General features: G+C 34.3%; 1 protein-coding gene across 17 annotated transcripts in view; it reads right to left on the bottom strand.

The window, feature by feature from the left end:
* Positions 1 to 24,019, bottom strand: part of ADGRL3 (adhesion G protein-coupled receptor L3) — a 760,294-nt gene that overhangs the window by 118,470 nt on the left and 617,805 nt on the right. For 15 of the 17 annotated variants that reach the window (XM_079153720.1, XM_079153729.1, XM_079153726.1 and 12 more), the window contains 4 exons: positions 18,518 to 18,701; positions 17,528 to 17,650; positions 13,516 to 13,724; positions 12,398 to 12,574 (listed from right to left, as the gene is read on the bottom strand). In XM_079153720.1, coding sequence (XP_079009846.1) covers positions 12,398 to 12,574; positions 13,516 to 13,724; positions 17,528 to 17,650; positions 18,518 to 18,701 — 693 coding nt within the window. The remainder of the gene's footprint in view (positions 1 to 12,397; positions 12,575 to 13,515; positions 13,725 to 17,527; positions 17,651 to 18,517; positions 18,702 to 24,019) is intronic. The other 2 variants (XM_079153723.1, XM_079153727.1) reach the window with 1 other exon arrangement.

Raw genomic sequence — 24,019 nt, forward strand, 5'->3', positions numbered from 1 at the left:
AGGAAAAATAACAGAATGAGACAAACATCATTACCCTATGTACATGTATGATTACACAATGGTGTGACTCTACTTCGTGTACAACCAGAGAAACAAGTTGTACCCCATTTGTTTACAATGAATCAAATAAATAAATTATGAAATATTATTCTAATTAGTTACACATGACAGTAGAATGCATTTCTGCATTTTGATAAATCATTACATAAATGGAGTATAATTTCTCATTTTTCTGATTATATAAATGGAGTATAATTTCTCATTTTCAGTCATACAGTCATATATGTACATGAGGTAATAATGTCTGTTTCACTCTACTGGTTTTTAATAGCGTTAACTGGACATTTTATTTTCTTCCTTTTTAAAAAAGTATAATTCAGTCAATGCCAGAAGGTGAATAACAGTCCTTGAGAATTTTTCATACAGGTTTCTCTCTCTAATAGTATGAAACTAAGAAAATGTATATAATGGTGACTGTCTTATAATGCCTGAATTTGAAGCCTGGCTCTGTCATTTAGTATCCAAGTGGCCTTGGGCAAGTCACTTAATCCTGTCTGTGCTTAGTTTCCTGTCAAAAATGAAGACAATAATACTGCCTTGTGGGGGTGATGTGAAAATAAAATGAATTATTATGTGTTAGGGACTTAGAATTATGCCTATGTTAACTTTAAAATATATGATATGTTTATGACAAGCTTTTCAAGTCCCTAATAATCAATAAAAACAGATACAACTCACATACAAAAAAGACAAAAAAAGTTAACATCAGTTGCCATTCATGACAGAAACATAATAAAAATATTTTTTTCATGCTATTAGCCCTACTCTTAACTACCATTAAATATTATTGGCACTGTTAAATACTAATGATACAAATTATTTAGTTTGTATCAAGCATAATTTTGGTTTTGCGGGGCTATTTCCGGTTGGTCGTCTAAAGTTAGTTACCCGAAGTGGTGGTCAATACTTCATGCTCTGAGCAACTTTAACATTAAGGACAAATACAAATGATTGCCTATATTTCCTTTTGTAACCAATTATAGAAAGTCCCTTAGAATTGAAAGGAGCTAGACTTTTGTGAAGGCAAATGGCTTGACTATTCTTTTATTGTAATTATTAAACCCAGAGGTTTTGTTAAAACCATGTTTCCTGAGAACCATTCAGTAAATTTCCCAATTCTCAGATAAAATGACTAACTTCTAAGTTTGCTTACTTTAAGCACAGACACTCTGGTTTAGAATATACTTTTGGAAGGGTCTGGGTGGTAGGGAATGAGGGAGAAAATATGAAGTTTAAGGAAAGGGCACCACAGAAATATTAGACTTGAGTAACCCAGATGTTTCTCTTTATCATTTTACCATGATTCTCACAGTCATTCCCTTTGACACATGAATTTACCATAACGAGAAAGTGTTTTAAAATTAGAGACACATTGAATGAAGTTTTAAAGAAAAAATAATTGTTCATACATCGATTAGAAAAGCCATACATACATTCTTTTTTTCTTTTTTTTGCGGTACTAGGGATCCAGGCCTTGTGCTTGCGAGGCAAGCACTCTACCAGCTGAGCTATCTCCGTAGCAGAAAAGCCATACAATAGAGACTACACTCATCCAAAAACAACTATAAAAACAGTTGTAAGGTGTCAGTTACTAAATAAAACAATATGAACAAAAGTATGAACACGTACACCCACACATGCACACACAAGTTCTTTTTTTCTTCCATTATTCCTTTTTCATGGCTCTAAGCAATTTCAGAAAAAAAGAAAAAAAAGGAATGGTCATTAGGCTTTATTTTTTCCAATCTCATGTATAAATTCATTACATTGTATGCAGAATAGGGATCTTCCAGATATCAATCCTGAGTTTAATTATCCTATAGGCTTAGAGACAATTACTTGAGATAACAGTAAATTAAAACAAAAACAAAAACAAAAAAACTACATCTTAAAAGTTCCACGAATTGAATCTTTCCATCAATAAGTAACCCACCATAGATCTTTGAATAGTAATGTTTACATCGCAATGATACACGGAGTAAACTGGCAGTCTCCTGGAATTGTGTATAACAAGGCAGGCAAAGTGTTTTAGTGTAGTGTATTTTGTTCAAATGGTTTTAAACTCTTATCTATACAAGTTGTCCGAATTCCTATCTTAGAATGCTATATAAATAACTATTCTGGAAAATCTAGCCTAATTCCTCTAGAGTCTGGTAGTTCTCTAGCTTTATCACTTTACTAGACACAGAGGAATGAAATGGACTTAGGAGAAAAGGAAAACAATCACTGAACTGTCTCCATGTTAAGTAAAGCAAAATGTGATCTGGAACAAACAGAATACAGTTAATAAACACTTCAACTAGTTCTCAACAAGAGCAGTACAAGCAATTGAGAATGTTTTTAGACGTTAGGTACAAAGGTTTTTGCTTCTTTTGCTAGGTTGGTCGGTTATGACTTCTTAAGTCGGTAAATTAGGTGAGTAGAACTATTATGTTTAAATTAAAAAATATGTCTTCAGTTGACAATGATAAAATGATAAAAATTTCACTAATAAGAAGAAACCAGATTGATGGAAAGATATTTAGTATTAACATTAATTTATGATTGTACTGAAATTCAGTGATTGTGATATTGGGGGGACTCAAAATTTCTGTATCCTTAACATTTTGAAGTATTGGAAAGTCACATGTGTACTTGCTCTCTGATTAGGTTACCTTTTCTCTCTTCCTCCCTGCCCCACCTAAAAATAAGAAGAGAGAATTCATAGAACTTTCCTCTTCTTCCTTCAAAAACTTCCCCTGCTCATAGCAACTTCTCCAGAAATGAAACACAAGAGGATCTAGACAATCAGGGGTCCATTGTAGATGGGAAGAGGTAATATGAAGCAGAAATCTTCATTTCCTGTTAAGTAACACAAAATGCTCAAAGGAACCTTTTGAGTTGAGGCTCACGTTCCAGTAGCCCTGGTCATGGCAAGAAAATTCTCCCATTATGCTTATTTATATTTTGAAAAACCCATTGTTTGCAAGTGAATTAAATTCAAAGTACTTCTCTAAGGCCTAGGAAATGTAAGCATCTTGTATGGGGAGGGGAAAGAGGAGGGGAGTGGGTAGGTGAGGAAGGTGAAGGTGGCAGTTATTCTTCTTTTAAGTAAAAGGGTGTGTTGTTTCTTGGTAGCCTGTGCATACATTTAGCCAATTCTGGAAAATCATAAATTGGTAAGGCCCAGTTCTGTGAAGGGAACATTTAATACAACTGTTCAATGGAAAATCCAAAAGTAATTCTTAGTTCTAGAAGGCTATTAAGTTTTTATAAAGTTAACATTGAGATAATAATCCAAAATTGTACATATTTGAAACCACCTTCTTTTTGTGGAATTGTTCATATTTGATGAGTATTTAATTTGCAAACCATCTACTGTAAATATATCATTTAAAGTACTCCATACAAATTATGATTCTTAATCTCTAACTGTACCTTAATCCTATCCCATTTTAGGTAATAAAATTTTAAAAAGAGCATAAAAATTTGAGAGCAAAGTGAGCAACCTTTGGCATAGTACGCTAAATATTTTTCACTAATGCCACCTATTTGCTAAACTATTAAAGAAACCCCTTTTTGGATTTTAAAACATGGAAGTATCCTTTTTGAAAATTAAGTACTTTAATGTGCAGCTATAGAGTCTTACAACATAAAATAACCTTGTGTATTCTAGCCAAGGAAACTCTAACCTTAAAGTATTCAATGCACAGAATCCACAGTATAGAATTAAAAATTTCCAAATTGTGATTGCTTCAAATCAATACTATATTAAGAAACAAATGCACTGGTTTAAAAAACAAATCAATGCCTGTATTTGAACTGGGGAGAGTTTGGATATGGTGCAAGGGGATATACTAAGTTTAAAAAATAATAATAATAAAAAAAGACACAATCACCAAACTAAGTAAAATCGTTTAAAGATAATAAAAATCAATGTCAAGTTGAACTAAGAGGGGACTTTTAAAAATTTCCAAAAGAATTATAATTTTAGTAGAGGGAAGAGCTAGTAATATAAAGTACAAGACCCTTAAGTATTTGTTACGGTGCTATACAAAACCACAGCTCAAATGTTAATTCAATTAGTTTGTAACTGGATTTATTTTAAACCCTTCTAACCTATAATAATCACTATTCTATATTCACATCAACTCTTTTTAGTTTAATGGAAAAGTTTTAAAATACAACAAACACTATATGTTTATTATATAAAAATCACATTACCTAAGTTTTGTAATGTTTATTTTGTGTCTAAAAGAGAAGACAATAAACTGTTTCCTCAGACAAAAGTGGAGAGAATGCAGAAGCACTCAACCAGCTGCTTCCCAACTTGGGTTTTATGATGCAATTTTCAAAAGTTACTAGTAGATAAGACAGATAGATCCTTTGAATTCTAGCATAATTGAATATTTAGAGATTACCACTCACAGCAGTTGGTTTTGTGGTTTCTAATCAAACAAAAAAAAATCCTTATAACATCAGTCTTATTAATCTTACAACCATTTAAAAACAAGAATGAAGACAAAGCAAAACAAGACAACACTTGGATATTTAAAAGGTCACAAACCATCTAACATGGCTTTTGTCTTAATAGATTCTTTCCACTCAGTCAATAATTATTATTTTATACAAGTGTAAAGCATTGGAGTTGCAAATTAGAACAAAAGACAATCCTTAACAAGACAACTCATGGCCTGGGAGCAGTGGCACACACCTGTAATTCCAGCAGTTAGGGAGGCTGCAGCAGGAAGATCATGAGTTCAAAGCCAGCCTCAGCAAGAGCGAGGAGCTAAGCAACTCAGTGAGACCCTGTCTCTAAGTAAAATACAAAACAGAGCTGGGGATGTGGCTCAGTGTTTGAGTGCCCCTGAGTTCAATCCCCAGTAACCCTCCAGCCCCCCCAAAAAACTCATGGTCTAGAGAAGATAAACATGTTAGAATATATGATTATAATATAACTTATAGGAGAAGGACACCAAGTGTTTTGAAAACACATGAAAAGAAAGCCGACTTTAACTGTTCACTGATTATGTGCTAAGCATAGTTCCTAATGTTTAACTTTGAACAATTGTAGAGATTTCTGAAAATACAGACTAGAATGGTAACATTTATGAAATATTAAGAACAATAGTTCCCACATATAAAGCAAGAGGCAGAAAGTATGGTTGATCTATGGAATGTATGAATAAATAAAAGAAAATAAATGAAATAAGAAGAGATTATAACATGACTTTATACTTGACTCTGATAAAAGTTTCACCTTTTTTTCAAATTGTAATTAGCTATATTTTTTCATAAATTTTAATATTTTAGTAATAATTGAAGTGAAGCTTTGATTAAGTTTCCTTATATCAAAAGAAATGTCCTTTGTACAAAAACTGTTAATTTAGTTTTTCCTAAGTTCTTTCCCAATTCTAAATCATAAACTACCATATAATCAAGAGAAGGGAAAAAGTCACCATTAAAACAATAAATAATCTTCTTTTATACAGGGAGATTACTCATTATTGACAGAATATGAAAAACCCTCAGTGTTTGTTTATGTACTATGAAATGACCAACTGATATAGCTTGCACATATCCAATTCTAATAATTAATGTGTTTATTGAAAAAAAATTGCCAATGGAAAAACATCACTAAATAATTCAAATCCAACCTTTTGCAGCTAATTGTCCTGCACTTTAAAAAGAAAATATTCAAAATATATTTGATCTTTGATATGGATTAGCCACAAAAAATTAGAATACATGTATTTTAATAAATTTATTAAGCATTTCTTCTATATGTGTTTTAATCTGTTTACATTATAATTTAGTTCAGAATATATTTAGGAACAGGTAATCAGTGTATTTAATTTAAAACATTTACATTGTTCTACCATCTAGTTTGAGAGTTAAGACTAAATCACTGAAAAAAAATTGTTAATCGATATTGTCTGGTGCTAAATCAAGGATCTTGAACAAATAATCAAATTACAAAACTTTCAAATTTAGAAAACAAAACAAAATCTATAATAGTCCACTCTCCCTCCTCGTAGGAAAAAAAAAATAGAAAATAAGAACACTTCAGTATTAATATTCAATTTTCTGAGCAAACTTGAGTTCATGGGTTGGAAGTATTCCCTTCCTTTTTTTACATTGAACTGAGTTAGCTCAAATCTCTCAGCGTCCCATTCAACACATGTATTTACACATCTCTCTCTTGATAAAATACAAACTCTCTAAAGCAAAGGAACTGGTTTGCTTTACTCCCTACTTTTATGCAGACAGGATAATCTGAAATTTAAAACAGGAGGGCAGGGAACTTCTCATCGAGAAGGTGATTGTGCAAAACTTGAAGGAGGCCAGGAAGTTTGCCATATTACTATCTGCAGAGGCTGGGAGAAGGGAGACTCCAGGTTAACTTGGAGCACACTTGGTGTGTTCATGGATAGGCTGGAGCCGAGTAATCAAGGAGACCAGCAGTAGGAAAGGAGGTCAAGGGATCTGGGTCAGGGTTTGAGATTTTGCTTCTACTGAGATAAGAAGATACTGGAGACTGATTCAAAGGTATGAAGTATCAGACTTGCATCTTAAAACATTTACACAATTTCTTTTTGAGAATAAATGAGAGGATTGAAATGATCCAACTCACAGTTTTAAAAGTATCTCTTTGGAAACTATTCTTAGAATACACTTAAGAGGGAGTCAGAGGGAAGCAGAGAATCCATGAAAAGGCTATAGCAAAAAAGTAAAGAGGGAATGATATAGGCTGGATCCTATCTGACAGAGATGAAGATGCTGGAAAGAGGTCAGATTCAGGATCTGACAGTATATGCCAATGGGACTGGGTATGCAGTATGAATGAAAAGAGACAAATCAAAGGGACTGTATGGTACAGGGCTGGAACACTGGAAGGACAGAGCAGTCACTCACTAAGATGAAGAAGACTCCAATGGGAAAATACTAAAGTGTGGTCCTAGAGTGCTGACACTTATCACAGGAGTCTAAGTACAGATGGTCCCCAGTGTGCCATGGAGCAGCTGACGAGAGTGCAGTTTACAGTTATTTTATGATGATGGAGCAAAAGCAAGACATAATTGGTAGGGACTGTACTGCAAATTTTGAATTTTATGTAGCGACCTGTAGTTTGATACACTCTCACCATGCTAGCGGATGGCATGGAGCTGCAGTTTTAGTCATGTGTTTGAGAGTAAAAGACCAATACCATACCAATTCATTGTACTGCCAGTGTCCTTTGGATATTACGCTTTGTTTTCTTCTGTCATTGTATCTACAAAACTCACCTGTGTCTCCTGAATGCATACAACCATTCTGTTTTGCACTGTCACTACAGTGTTTAATAAATTGCATAAGAGAGTTCATACTTTATTACAAAAGAAGCTTTGTGTTGGGCGATTTTGCCCAGCTGTAGGCTAATGTAAGTATTCTGAGCACACTGGAGGTGGGCAAGGAGGACCTATGCTGTTGGATAGGTTAGGTGCATTAAATGCATTTTTGACTTATGACATATCAATTTATGATGGCTTTACTGGAATATAATTACAACCGACGTCTAAAGCACTTGCAGTTATATCAAATCAGCAGTTAAATCTGTGAGTCTAGAGTTAAGAAATGGAGATAGGAATCTGTGAACCATAAAATTACATTTAGAGTCACATGACTATAAGAGATAACCTAGTGAGAAAAAACAGATAGTTAGAATCACACTCTGGGCCAGAGCGGCATGAGATGTCATGGAACAGAGGGTGAACCAGCAAAGGAAACTATGGAAGACATGTTAACAGGGAAGGAAAGAAACAAGAAAAAGTAGTGTACCAAGGCGAAGGGAAGAAAGTGCTGCAAAAACAAGACCCACTCATGTTCTCCACACACTGCCTTTCGCAGTACATCCCACTAATCCTTCAGAACAGGACGCTTCCTTGATAAGCCCTTCCTGAGCACTCCTGCTTCAGAGAGATCATCCTCCATTACATTCTTAAATCACAGTGTAGACCTCAATAATTACGAAAGTTATGACTGCAGCTGCAGCTTTGTTTCTCTGCCCTTCTTCCCAACCCTGCTCAAAACTGTGAGTCCTTGAGGGCCAGAAGTTTCCAACAGAATTGCTGGAATCTAATAATGTATCACACAAACAGGAAGGAGGAAGTTAGATTTATTGAAAGCCTGCTGCATATTAGGCAATAAGTCAATATTCTTTATGATGGCTATCTTAGTGCTCAAAAATGTGGATAAAAGAATGAAGTGCTGACTGAACAGTAGCAATAGCACACATGATAGGTAGATGGATAAGGGCAATTCAGACACAGGTAGAGCCCTGCAGCAAAGATGGATGCAACAGGGGCCACAGGCTGATGTCAAATGATATCAAGATTATTCAACTTCTTCTTTCTAAATTCATCAAGAAAAATTCTCCAATATAACTTTGTTTCCTTTATAGATTCTCCTGTGGATTTAGAAAGTAACAACTAGCAGATGTAAGTATACGTTCCAACTGGCTGCTATATTTCTCATTGTGTGTGAATAAATTAAATGTTCTATTTTAGACATTAGTCTAAGGCAAATTTGCTTAGTGTATTTCCTTTTAGATTTCTAGTCATGATCCATCTCCTTATTTGCTGTTTTACTTTGCTCATTAAAGTGACAAAACCAAGTTATGGGAACAAAAATGGGACTGACTCAGGCAATCACAAGAGATTGTGAGATAAGAAATTTATACCGTGTGACTGACCACTAAAGGAAAACATTGATTTCCATTTATTTTATCTCTTGTTGACACATGATAATGGCCAGTCAAGATTCTTCTATAATGAATTGGGGAGCAGCAGTTGATAGGCTGCCCCCCACCAAAAAAGATATTTTGTTGTTGCCTCAAATTTGATGCATTTTTTTTCCTGAGTTTATTCCCTAAACTGAAATATAGAATTCCAGAAACAGACAAACATTCCAAATTTAAATCCATCATTTGCCAGTGTAGCCAATCTTGCTAAACTAGATGAATTTGTGATGTTTTGACAAGACAGAGTTTGTATCCCTTTGAAGAATATCATTTGAACTCTGCCGACACAGTTGTGGTCATTTTGCTTTTACGTTGCTAACTGGATGTGTATGTGGTCTCCCTCTGAGATGCCCGCACCCTCTTTCTAAATTCTAGACAAAGAAAATTTTTTGGATGAAATGATTTGTATCAGTGACATAAGGTGGATACCTTTCTTACAGTTTTCAATTTTTAAAGTTGAACATTAATACTTCCTCTCTTGGTATTGATATCAGGGTGATGGGAATTCACAAGTTGTAGCTTCTTGTTGCTAGCTCATCTATCACTCTCTAGAAACAAGGAGTATAGAGATTTTGTATTTTTATGTCCTAGCTATCTTTGAAATATAAATCCCCTTCATGCCTACCATGACAGCTCTAGTTCAGGACTTTACCAGGACTAGTGAAATAAATGTCACAACAGAAGCAGTCTAATAGTTTTCACATTCATCATCCACAGAGTATTGGGAATAATCTACGGAAAGTACAAAGTAAATCGGTGCCATTTTTGTTTAGAAATCTAGCAATTGTTTCTCCCTCCCCCCACTTTGTGACGTGGAAGATTGGACCCCTGGGTGGTCTGCCACTGAGTCATATCACAAACCTTTTTTTATTTTGAAACAGGTTCTCACTAAGTTATGGAGATTGGCCTCAAATTTGCAATTCTCCTGCCTTAGCCTCTGAGTTGCTAGGATTGCAGGTGTGTGATCCCACATCTGGCTGGATATTGTTTCTTAATGGTTTGTAGAATAGCAGCAAAGACTCACACCAGTGGGATACTCTGAGACCCTGGAAAAAGAGTCCTGCCTGGGCCTCATACATTTGAGGGGGCATGGGGAACTACAGACTGGAAGTCAGAGGCAGGCTTGCCATACATGGTAATGTTCAGAAGCAGAACTTGGGGATTCTGAGAATTCTAAATTCAGATTTTGTCTTCAGTCAATAAAGTTATGTTGTGTTAGATCAGGTTATATTTAATCTTTTCCAGCTTTATTTGTTACTTATAATATTAAGATACACTGCACATGTGATATGTGAGAGTAAATTCAGACTCCTACTCTGAGTTTACAGATGTTGGGCTATTTGGGTTTCTATTTGAGGCCTTTCATGCCACAGTCCTGCCCAACTCTAAGTTCACTGCCAACTGCTAGCCAGCACCACTGTACCTATGGTACATTAACCCTGAAGCCTTAGTACCACATGTGTGATGGTTTTCTTTCTTTTTCTTTTTTTTTTTTTTTTTTTTTTTTTTAGTTGTAGATGGACACAATACCTTTATTTTATTTATTCAGTTTTTTATGTAGTGCTGAGACTCAAACCCAATGCTTCACACATGCTAAGCAAGCACTTTACCACTGAGCCACAACCCCAGTCCCCATCTTCGGTTTTTGTTCATACTGTTGTTTCTGATTGGAATAGCCTTTGCAACTTTTCTAGTTAATTCATTAATCTCTTATTACACATCTTATAAATCATCAAACTCTAATCTAAAATTTCCAGACTTTACATATTCATTTTTCTCACAGTACATTTATAAACTTCATTCTTATTGCTACCTCATTATGGTGTAGGTATTTGCTTCTGTCTTATTAAAAAAAAAAATTAAAAAGTCAACCTCTTGAGGACAACATTTATCTTTTTTTTTTTTTTTAATTATTATTATGTACTAACAAATACATGTTAAACTGACCAGTAAGGTTAAAAATGCATATTATTTCATATTTCATTCAACCTATAATGACAAATGCCTTGAAAATACCATTTAGTAATTTAGTATAGTTATAATGAAAAATGTGTTAATTGTATAAAAGAATGTCAAGTCTATGCCAAAGCCAATCCAGGGTTTTAAGTAGTGCTTTTCCTTCTACAATGCAATGTATATCAAATAATTATGACAGAGAAATTATAATGTAGGATGCTGTGAAAATGAAGCTTTAAATTTTGCATAAAACTTTCATGCTGCATTTTACAATACCAAAGAAAAGTATCAATGGCAGTTCTAAAAACCATCTTTTATGAATTACATAAGACTAATAATTTAAAAATAATCATAATAGATATGAATGTTAAACTAATTTATAAAAATATTTTTAGAAAATCAAAGAAGCGTATTTTAAGATTGTAATGTAATTGTTACTTTAAATGTTCAGAAATAAAATATGCACTTTTCATTGGCCATCTTATTTGAAAGCCTAGAAAATCATCCATTTATTACATCAAACAATTTATATAATCTAGCTTTCTTCCAGTTCTAATTATTGGTTGGACTTATACATGGATCCAAGTCAACTCTGGTTCCTCATAATGAGGGAAGTGAGGTATTAGCATTCTCAATTATTCTTGAAGTATTTTGCTTAGAATGAAAACAGAAGTTTCCAACAATGTATATTTTCTTAAACTGAATGTTTCAGCATTAATTTTATCTAACACTCAGGCACTGTTTGGTGCTTTTGTGTGAATTTCCTAGGCTAGGACTCTGAGATTTGGATTGTACTACATCTCTGCCCTTCACAGTTCTTTTGTTTTGGTTGATATGCTAAAACCCTTTTAGCCATTTTTTTTTTTTTCCATTGCAAGCCTATAGGGTCCATCACTGAACCATCCCCATATATGAAAACCACTTACATAAGGAAAAAAAATGATGTATCCCTTAACCATGTCTCTGACTGTGGAAACTACCTGTCACCTAGATGTTTCCTAAGAATACCATCATCTTGAATGGGTAGAACCCATTTCACTGTTAGAATCTGCCAAGCCCTCTGCATTACCAAGCTCTGGTATTGTGCTCATCAGTTGCTTTCCCGGGAGGCAGTCTAACAGCACTGAATCCTATGCATAGCTCTTTAGTCTTCAACCTACCCAATCCCACCTTCCTAACTCAACCCTACTAACCTCTGGGCCTGGGCTCTCATCTTGGCCTGTTCATGAAGATATGCTTTTACATTTATTTACACAAAATGAAAACAGGGAGACTAGAGGACATTATTAAGCAAATTTCAATTTATGAATTATATTGGTAATAGGAAGAGAACCGGTTATTTGAATCATCCAATAGGATATAGCTTGAATGCCAGTGTTCCTAGATAGGCTGAGAATGTAGTTCAGTGAGTGGAGTGTTTGCCTAACATGTGGGGGACTTGGGTTCAAGTCCCACAACTGGAAGAAAAAAAATTAAAAAAATAAAAAAAGAAGAGTTCCTGGACAGAATTACTATGAAAGTGGAGAGATACTGAAGTAAGACTGGCTCATAGATTTGGAATTATTTAGAGTTACAAAACTGACTGCATGCTAAAGTAATTTTGTTTTATGACATATATCTTACCTTAACTTCCACATGTGCCATAAGTACTGCAAAATTGGTTAGGTGGTTACAAGAGCAAGTAGTATGTGTCTTATTTGTTGTCAGAAGCCGACAGCCTTGAGTTGACCAATAACCTGTCATTGTGCGCTTGGAGTAGCTCCAAAATGAACAGTTAGGGTTGAAATTTTCCTCTGACTGCTATGACAAAAAAAGAAAAAAATCAATAAAGATAATAACTACTTCATGATCATGTAAATTAGGTAAGCATCTTATTGGCATATAACACAAACTCACACTTTATTCCAATACTTGTGGTGGTATCTACCAATATTTTCATATTAAGTACGATGCATGCATTCTAAGAAAAATTGAATGTATGCGATTTATTCCATCTTACTGGAGGTTAAATGTTCTTTAAATGATTATTATTGAAGGATATTAATATCAATGTTTCTGAATCAAATCAATTAATATGCATTTCATAGTAAAGAAGTAAATTGCTAGAAACAATCAACTTCTGAAAGGATGCTCTTTAGAAATATTTGTTGAAGTCTGGCACAGTGGCACATGCCTCTAATCCCAGCAGGTCAGGAGGCTGAAGCAGGAGGATTACAAGTTCAAAGTTAGCCTCAGCCAAAGTGAGGTGCTATGCAACTCAGTGAGACCCTGTTTCTAAATAAAATACAAAACAGGGCTGAGGATGTGGCTCAGTGGTCAAGTGACCCTGAACTCAATCCCCAGTAGCCCCCCAAAATATGTGTATTCATAAAAAGACATAATTACTTGTAACATCATATCACTCTTCAGTTCCTTTTAACATATGGCTAGCTCATTTTTAAAAATAAATTTTATTTTGTATATATAAGGTATACAATACCCTGTGGAATACATATGGATAGCAAAAAGGTTACTAGAGTAGAGAAAATTAACATATCCTTCATCTCGCAGTAACATTATTTTCGTTTTTCTGGCAAGAACAGCTATGGGCTACTTATTTCCAAAAAATCACTACCATGTCTGGCAGATAATGAACTGTAATATGTCAAAAAATAGAAAAATATTAATAGAAAATTAATTAATTTAATATTTAAGTTATAATGAATGTGGATAGTGTGGACAACTAATCTTAACATCCTTACCTTGATATGTTTAACTGTAAACACCACAGGATCAGCCAAATAAACCTTATTACTGAACTCTTTGTTTATTGCTGCTGTGATAACAGGTGAATTAACAATAACAGAATGATTTGTAGACATAGCTTCTGTTCCCAACTTCATACTGGCATTCTCCGTGGACAAATAAGGACCCAAGTTGTTATAAAGGACAAAGGCCACTCTGATCTCTCCTAAAATGAATGGAAATGTGGATTACATGTTGGAAAAAACTCTGATTAGTTTGTACACTCTATTTAAATTAATTCTAATTAGATTCTAATCAAAGCTGTATAATAAGTATTCATACACTCAAAAAAATTCAAGCATTTATTTGCTTGGCACCAAAGTTCCAAATCATTTCTGAGAAATGAAAAGTTAAATTCTACTCAAATAACTACATAGCAGTATTTAAAAAAATGAACCCCAATCCCTATAGTATTCCATACTCAAAATTGAATTTAAGATGGGTCATAGACATAAGCATAAAATCATAACCATAGAGCCTCTAAAACAAAATATAGGATGATAAGTTTTAACTCTGAGAAAGGGAAAATGACTTGGACAGGACACAAAAATCACAAAGCACAAAATGGTAAACTGAACTGTGTCAAAATTTAAAATTTGAATCTCTCAAAACATCAAGAAAATGAAAAGCAACGCACAAAGGAGGGAAAAAAGGACTCATGAATGTGTAAAGCATTTCTGCTAACAACAATAAAATAATAAAGAACATTTCAAAATGGCAAAAGAAATAAATAAATTCTTAAAAGGTAAGTGAAAGGCCAGGACACACATGAAAAACAATCTGCATTATTGGTAATTAGGGAAATGAAAACTAAAACTTTTTGGTAGCATTCCATTCCAACTAGAATTTTTAGAAGAGATTCACCACAATAATGTTAGTAAGGATGTAGAGCAATTACAACTCTTATACATTGCTACTGGGAGTGTAAAAAAGTTCAACTACTAAGAAAAATGACAATTTCTTGTAAAGGTAAGCATATATCTTCTCTTCCTAGTAAGTGAAAGCGTATATTCACAAAGAAAATCTGTATAAGAAAACTTGAATACAGAATCCTTATTCATAAGAGCCCGTAGGACAATAGACTACTATCCATCAATGAAGAACAAACTATAAGTAGATAGTACATAATGACCAAATCTCAAATATCTTACTGAGTTACAGAATCTAGACAGAAAAATTACATATGTATGAAGTATGTATGTAATTACATGAAATCTAAGAATAGGAAAATTTTGTCTGTAAAAATAATGAGAAGAAAGGTACATTAGGTGAACAGAGAGAGGGAGAACGGTGGTAAGAGGCACCAGGGAATATTTGGGGTAATAGAAGAGATTTATTTCCTGTTCTATGTGATTTTTTAGAGTTAATTATGATTATCAAATTCCTTAAGCTAAACACTTAAAATGTGTGTATTTTATTATATGTTAATTATATCTCAATTGCAATTTAAAAAAAGGATACCAAAGCTTTACCTATGCTTTTTAGATATCATTTTCTTAGGAAAAAAAAGAAAAAAAAACTCAAGTCCAATGGGTTACTTCCAGTATACAGGCAAACCAATTCACCAAGAGACAGGCACTGTCCACCCACTATGGCTACAGAGTTGAGGAAATCCCAGTCCCCATTTCTGAATCTTTGAGTTGAATACACAAAAGAGAGAGAGAATTGAGTTGAGTAGAATGATAGACCAAAAAAAAAAAAAATAATTGTAATATAAAGAGGGGTGGCTAACATCTTAACTGTGCTTCCATGTTTGAAAAACGTGTTAGGCTTGGGGATATATAGCTACAAAATGGACATGTATTTGCTTTCCGGTCTTGCCTTGCAAAGTGGTTGTTCTGAGCACCTCAGGAAGATGCATCCAGCAGATGCTATATTCTCATTCTGCAGATGAGGAACTAGTGACACAGGAAGCAGGAGGTAGAACAGAAATAACAGCAACAGCAACAGCAACAGCACCGTTACTGCACGCCAAGTTCATGTGTGGCAGCAGAGATATTTCATAGTAGATTCTGTGCTGTGGTACAGGCTGCTGTCAGCCGTTTTCTGGGATTTATATATCATGGGCCCCTTTTTCATTTCAGTAACCCAGCAAAGAGATTATAATGACAGTTACATAAAGGAAGAGGTATTCTTATCTAATCTTTGTCAACATAGTACTGTACAAATAGTAGTAATTCATTAAGTACTTCCTATCTCTTACAACAGAATAATTTTAGTTCTTTCCCTTTACATTTTGTATAAATGCTGATTTTTGGAAGGCTAAACCTAATGATATCCATGCATTTTTTTCTTGTTATTATCATAAATTTTTGTTTTAATTGTCTTGAAATCAGTCAATAATTCATCCCAATTTTCACTTATGGGTTGATGTCAAGTTGCCATCGCATCTTATTATGACTACTATAGACATATTTCAGTCCTCATCTGCTTTGTGTCTAAAGGTTCACACATTTATTCAATGTGTTCTTAGTGAGTACACTGATGTACCAGGCATGGTTTAAAAGACTAGGATTATATCAGTAATAAGAATAAATGAAGTCCCTGTTCTCATGGAGTTTACTGCCTAGAGGGAGAGTCAGTCATTAAGCAGGCAGTAAAAAATAATATTAATACTAATACAATTTCTTCTAATGGCAAGAGAACAAATGCGATGAAGAAGCTGTGGCATAAACATGGCTAATGGGAAAAGAGTGATTGAGAGTGATCTACCTTAGAGGACATGAGGAGGATTCTCCCTGAGGAGGTAAGATTTATTTTAAGAAGTGAGTGATGGAGAGGTTGCCATCACAAAAACTACATTTTAAGAAGAAAGAAAAGAATTTGCAAAAACCTGTGCTGTGTGTGAGAAACAGAATTAAGACAGGTTTACTTGGATCCTACAAGGTATGCTAAGATAGGCATGAGCTGGGACAAAGGAGGTGGGTAGCAAGTGGACCAGAGAGCATATGGTGGGCCCAATTAAGTCATGTGATTTTGTTCTAAATGTTACCAAAGGTGAACTGATCAGATTTCTGTTTCAGGAAAGACCCCTTCTCAATAGGAAATGATTTTGCAGGTCAGGAGCAAAAGCAGAGAAAATAGTTACTAGCTAACTTGGGAATTACATTTTGTTATATACAATCTTATTGCTGTTCAAAACTCCCTTTAGTCCAATGAACAACATAATAAGAATTTATTAGTTTGGTCCTGTAAGATTTCTAGTACTTATAAAGCATTTTATTCTAACGACAACAAATATAATTTTTCTTGATAATATTTAACAGGAGTAATTTTTTTAAAACTATTCACCCTGCAATATGTTGCTACAGCCTGAAGTCATCCTCCTATCAAGTCACAGATTAAAAGATCTCATTCTTATCAAAAATATGATTTAAAAATTTTTAAATTTGTGAAAGTTGAGATGTACTTTTCTCTATGAAATTACTTATTTATTGAATTTTAATTTTTTTGGTGAATTCAATCTAGCAGCAAACTAAGCAGGACTATTATATACCAGTTCCATTGCCCCACAGTATCTCCTTACATTTAAATTTTCTGTATGCTTTGCAAAGGAAAAGTACAGATTCTCAAAAATATAATGAATGAAAAAGAAAACACATGTAGTTTAAACATTACAAGTAAAATTCCACGAAAAAATTTACTAAGATAAATATGTTGAGGAAGAATCAGATCATCTGGGTTTTGGGGTTCATAATTTCTCTCATATTCAAGTTTCTTACAACTGAAAAGGAATGGAATAATTTACAACTCTGACAAGCGAATTCTGCTGAATAAATAGTATTGTCATATCAAAGGTACAGTAGATAAGAAGAAAAAAAAAAAAAAACAGGAGAATGAGAGGAATATAAGGAGAGGAAGAGGAGGAGAACTCTAGAACAGTGGATCTAATTTTCCAAGCCAAGAAGCAGTGAACTGAGGCAAGTTCAATACTATTAAGTATAAAAAAAAAAATAAACTCTAACTTACCATTGCGGCCATTCTGCTTTAAAGTATTTGCAGAAAGCTGAATAGTGCTTCCATGGGCCATATTTTCTGGAAATTTTAGGTCTTCCAAGTTTCCTTCTGTGCTCAGCCTTGCGACTTCTAGTTCTGTTAATAACAGAGATATCAACATACATTGAGAAACATGTCAAATTTACAATAATATTTCTACAATCAAAACAATGGAGTTCTTGTTCTATTTGTCAAGGTAAAGTAGTTCCATCTTTAAGAAAATATATTACTAGTATTTTCATTTTTTTCAAAATAAAGCACATAAAAGTTGCAAAATCTTGTAAATAATTTAAAAATCCATAATAAATTAGTCTAAATTTTAAATTTAAACCTAAATCTTAATCCTTTGTCATTAGCTTTAGATTTTCAAAATACTGTCTTTGTTTTATGAAAAAAATAAAAATTCTCATACTGGAGCTGTAATGTCATATCATTATTGATCTGTTTTTAAACCTAGTGAATATGAAACAGATTTATCAAATCTCCTGACATTTGTCAGTTATATCTTAAACCACAATAAAAACAGATTATTCTCTTTATAAGCCAAAGAATATAGTTATCAAATGGTTTTATCATCTTTATTCACATATCTTTTTATAGTATATAATTCACACATAGAAATGAACTATAAGCCCTAGATTAGGAGAAAAAATACTAAATATTACAAAACATACATAGATAAATACATATATAAAAATTCTGAAAATAAACAGACTCAATGTGAGCAACCTCAGATTAATATATCCCATATATCCCATATCAGAATGTCCTAAGTGTTAAACATACAGGACTTTCAACCTGATTAAACTGAAAGGTTGACACTCTGCTAATTTGAGTGAAAGAACAACTTATCTCTATTGAAATAAAGCATCATTTATATCTGGTATGCTAGATATACTTTTTTCTGATCCCTTTCCTGTTATGCAAGGTCTCTGGACCTTCTGTATAACAAAGGCCACTTACGAATATTGTCTGTGTTCTCCCTGACAATGTCAGTCTTCAAAAGGTTATCAGCCAGCACAAAGGCACTCTCCTCCACCGTGTCAAGCAGCATGGTGGCTGCACGTAGTTGATCACTTGTAGTCAGGTCTCTCCAAGCATTCAAAGCTTGTGGCTGAAGGAGGTTGTTAACTGTCTCGACCATTGCCTATGAGAAGAGGGACAGAATGACAGAGGTCTCCAGTGAACCCACATAGCTGTCAGAAATCCAGGTGAACATGTTGCCCAGCAAGCAAGGATCAACGGTGCGCAAGAGCTCACTATTGTCCCAGCCTCCCCTGTGACATGCTGCAGCAGAAGCATTCATTATTTTTTTCTGTAAAACCCTCGCTGAGACTTAGCAAAGCAAGAGGAAAACCTGCTTCTTGCTTTGAAGGACAACAAATAGAGCCATACTTGCTTCACAAAATCAACATCACAGGCTTCAATAACACTGTGATCACATAATTAAATGATCTGGCTGGGGAGTTGTTGACAAGTAATTCAAACCAAAATTTTTACCACATTACCCACAGATAATGATATACTTTTTTTCCTATACATCACCATAAAACTGGATACTGACCACAACCAAGATGGAAAGGATTACTATAGACATGACAATATAGGAACTCCTTGCCTATAGGTTGAAGACTCACTGAACAAACACCTTTCTTTCCTTCTTTATTTTTTTTCCTTAGCCAGCTAGTAAAATGACAGAATGGAGAAAATATCAAAGCATACATACTCCCAGGGGTTTGGATATGTTATATGTGGAGAGAAATCTCTTTTATGCTGTTTACTATTAGGGAGGGGAATAAACAGTTGGATTTCACTATTCCAATGGTCCTCAGGTGTTTTTTTGTTTTGTTTTGTTTTTGTTTTTTGTTTTAATCAGCAGTGGGTTCATCCACATAGAGAGACAAGCACCACCTTTCTCCATGCTTCATCCAAAAGAATCATCTCTAGAGTGACAACTTATATATTTCCTGTGGTTTGCTTTATGCTGTAGGTTACAAAGAAAACGCAGTTCTCCCAATAAGGTCTTGAATTTCATCCAAACCCAGAGATTTGCAAAATAGAAAAATACAACACCTGCAGTTCGAAAGTGATCATCTCTGAACCCATTCACTATGAAATATGCCTCTAATCCAGAAATAAAGTTAAATAAACAGCCAACACAGACAGAGTTCCTGGGCTGCACCTAAGTGTTTTAAAATGGGACTCACATTATTGACACCTTGGCAGAGGGACTCGGCGAGACAGAGACATATCCTTTACGCTGCAGTGTTTTCTTCTGGCTGCTGTTTTCATAGTAACCAAGTAACAACTGTTAAAAATTCAGCTTCATAATGAAACACCTAGCCTGCCAATTAACACCAGCTTCAAAAACTAATTTGCCTTTTGATAAAAGTTGTTTTTCTTGATATTTTCCCAGCTATTCCAAGTTCTGGCCCAAAATCAACATTACTGGACTTTTGAGTCAAAGACTCTGAATCACAACTTGCATACTTTGCATCACACAAACACACCAAAAAAAAGGTCATTTATTAAGACTGAACACTTTCACATAGTGTCCTTAGCTCTGTCATTTGTTCTGGGTTTAAAGCATGACCTAGTAGTCAGACAAAAGTATTTCTGGATCACAGCAAAACTAACTGCTTTCCAAGAAGTTCTTGTAGGGGTAAAGCCAACAGGATATGCCAAAAAAAAAAAAAAAAAAGCCAGATAGGATGCACACACACAAGTTTAGATGCTTTCTGAAACCAAGCAGAGGACATCATCCTCCTGAGTGCAGAGAAGTTTTTTTTCTGGGATCTCTGAATTCATTAGGAATGCTCCGAAAATCCCACGTGCAACAAAAATTATGTCTCTCCTTTGAAATGGAGATGCCATTTCAGCTGCTAATAATCTTAATTATTATGAAATATTCTTCCATTTATTACATTAAACCTTATCTCAGGAAATATTTATTGAGAATGAACATTTCTGTTCTGTCCTTGTTTTTATTTAGTCTAAAAATAGTGAAATGAGAAAAAAAGGAAAATAAACAATATGGTCAACTTCAGCAGTGTTTTCCAACAATGTTTTAAATAACTTGTTCCAAGACTAAATGATGAAACAAAGAAAGTCCGAATGGACTAGTACAGAGATTGAATCTGTAATCAAAAATCTCTCAGCGAAGAAAAGCCAAGGACAGGATGGCTTCACTGGTGAATTACAGAAAACATTTAAAGGCGAATTAACACCAATTCTTCTCAAACTCGCCTGAAAAACTGAAGAGGAGGTAAGATTTCCAAACACCTTTTATGAGGACAGCATTACTACTTTGATACAAGTCAGACACCCCCCAAAAGAAAGCTACAAACTATATGATGAATACAGATGCATAATTCCTCCATGAAATACTAGCAAAACAAACCCAAGAGCACATTAAAAGGATCATACAATCATTTGCAAGTATGATTATCCCTGGGATAAAAGGGTAGTTCAACATATAAAAATCAATAAATGTGATATGTTATATCAGCAGAATAGAGTAAGTCACAAAATTGTTTCACAAGACACAGAAAAAAATGGCAAAATTCAGCACTTTTTCATGAGAAAAACAAGCAACTAACTCATAATAGAAGAAACCTACTTAAATATAATAAAAGCCATATATGAAAAGCCCTTGGCTAACATCATTTGAAGAAAATAAGCTTGGTCCTGAATTTATATTATGACACTTTAAATTACCATTATAATCCCTAAATACAGGAAGGGGAAAATAATTGGCTGATGGTTTTGACTTGACAGATTAAAAGAACCTAAAATTTTGAGAAGTAAATTTAATTAGCACTATCCTTATCAGAAACTAAATATTAACTCATTTCTTTATCCTTTGTAAAGCACTTGAAACTAAATAAGAGATGGCCACTGGAAATTTACATTCTACTTCTACCAATAAATTTCTGTGTGCCTTATGACAAATTATGCTTTCTAGCTAATCAATAAAATGTGAACCATTTGGGAAATTAAGGCTCATCGTATTTTAAATTGAGAGTGGATAGTGATGGACATTCCTCTACTCATTACATAGTCTGCTGTCTGGCGTTTAAGTTCATTGGGCTTTGTCTAAGAAAAAAAAAAAAAATCAAGTATAAAAAAAGAAAGATTTGGAAGTCATTTAGAGTCACATGAGGTTCATGGACATAACATATCCTTCTAAACATATATTAATATTACACAACAATGTTAGAACTCTTATTAAATCAGACCTTGGGCAAATTCATTTGAATTGTTTTACTCAGTGGGTATAATTGTGGTGTGTTTGTTAAGAACACTTTATAATCGCACTTTATATATTTTATTTATTTTGAGGTACTGGGGATTTAACCCAGGGGCACTCCTCTGCTGAGACACATCCCTGAGCCTTTTATATATTTTTGTAAAAAGTCAGAAGTTGCCAAGCTTGACCTGGAATTTTCAATCCTCCTGCCTCTACCTCCTGAGTCAACAGGATTACAGGTATGTATTGCCATGTCTGGCTCACATTTTGTATATTTCAAAAGGGAAAAATTTACTTATTTGTTGAAGTAACTATGAAAAACTTTGGAGAAAAATGTCTACTTATTCTTGCAATGACAACTTTTGTAATTATTCCAAGAGGATAAGCTTGTGCAACAGACTAAGATTCCTTCAAAAGCGCACACAAAGAATCATTGCGGAGAAACACATCAATGACACTTCTTACCCAGGTGAGCAGTAAATCTCCAACTGGAGGAAAGGCAGAAGAATCGCCTGAGGAATTTAGTTACCCTTCTTCCTCTACTTGAAGCCACAACAGTAAATAACTCAATACAAGTAATGAGCTGTGAAATAATGTATGACTTTAGCACCATTGCATTTTTCTGAAGATAAGCTTTTTAATCATGACTTCATTCAGTTTTAGTTCTAATATCATGTGTTCCAAGAGAACATCCATTATTAGCAACACTAGAGGGAATCCCCCTACACTGAAATCTGTTACCTGTTATGTTTTCTTTGCTTTATGTGTTATTCTCTAACACTATCTCATATGTTTGTGTGACTTTTTTATAACTCTCACTGGTGTGAGGGCAATCTTCATGAGGGTGGGGATTCTGCCTCATGTATAAGGACCAAAAATGGTATTAATAATAACTCTTTGCTGAGTGACTTGCCATTCAGTGAAAATTCATATTTAAGTTTGAATTTTTCTAATTTCATACCAGCAGGGGAAAATAAATATCTGAAGAGATTGGTTTTATAAAAGTCAGGAGGAACCACAAACAATAAAACCATATTTTCTGACTTATTCTCAGCTCAGTGATTCAATAACATAACAGTCTCTGTCTCAGTTTGTTTGGGCTGCTATAACACAGTGCCTTAGCCTGGCTAATTTATGCTTATTTTTCATAGTTCTTGGGGCTATGAAGTCCAAGGTCCAAGGTACCAGCAGATTCAGAGTCTAAGGAGGACTCACTATCTGCTTCCTCACAAGGTGTAAGAGAACAATCTCTCTCAGGCATCTTTATAAGTCCCATTTATGAGGACTCTGCCCTTGTGACCTAGTCAGTGCCCAGATGCTCCACCTCTCAACACTACCACACTTTTCAGTAAACTTGAACATATGAATAATAGGGAGACACAATCCAGACCACAGAGGGCTCCCATTTTAGTGTTTATTTATCTTTAATAGAATGATCAATATTTTGTGTCTGGGTGTTTTCACTAGATTTGATGTCCTTGGGGAGATATGGTGTTCTTTTGTGTTTTCCCAGAGTAAAAACTTTGGTACATTTGCAGAGCTCACTAATTCTTACTATCAAAGCATAACTTGTTTTCATTATCAAATCCTAATAAGAAAAGGAAAGCATCTTTTTCATTTCTATAAAATTTTGCCATGTCTCCGAAAAGTGGGAGAATAAAGTGTTCAAATGTCATCGGGAATGGAAGGCAGGAAGGCTAAATAGAAGGAGTGAAGAGAATAGGAGCTGAGAGGAGGAAAAGTTGAACCTGTTACTGCAGGGAACACAGACCATTATGCTTAGCAACAACATATTAAAAAAAAAATTGTATGTACCAGAATATACTAAAGCTAATTTTCACCGTAAGTCAATGAAATACGCATGATGTGAGAGGGACTAAGGGAGGCACTGTTGGATGAGGTTAGGAATGAAAAGAAAACAAAAATGGAGTTTGCCTTTAATTTTCTTGTGCTCCAAGGCAGAAGGTCAGCTCAAAGTAGAACTACACACCCACATCATATGGGACGGAAGGGAATGAAGTCTTCCTAGGGAGGTAAAGAAAAGATCCAAGAAGGCATTTGCTTTTGAGTTGAGCGCTAAAGGATGAATATACTTTCCCTGAATCTGAAGAGGAAATTCAAAGCTAAACAACATAATAAGCAAGTTGGTGACAAAAAAAGTATATTGTCATTAGGCAGCCCCTTGGAAAGTTAGGAGCAATTATACCATATGAATA

The sequence above is a fragment of the Sciurus vulgaris genome (assembly GCF_902686455.1).
Source record: "Sciurus vulgaris genome assembly, chromosome: 9".
In the NCBI taxonomy this organism is placed as follows: domain Eukaryota; kingdom Metazoa; phylum Chordata; class Mammalia; order Rodentia; family Sciuridae; genus Sciurus; species Sciurus vulgaris.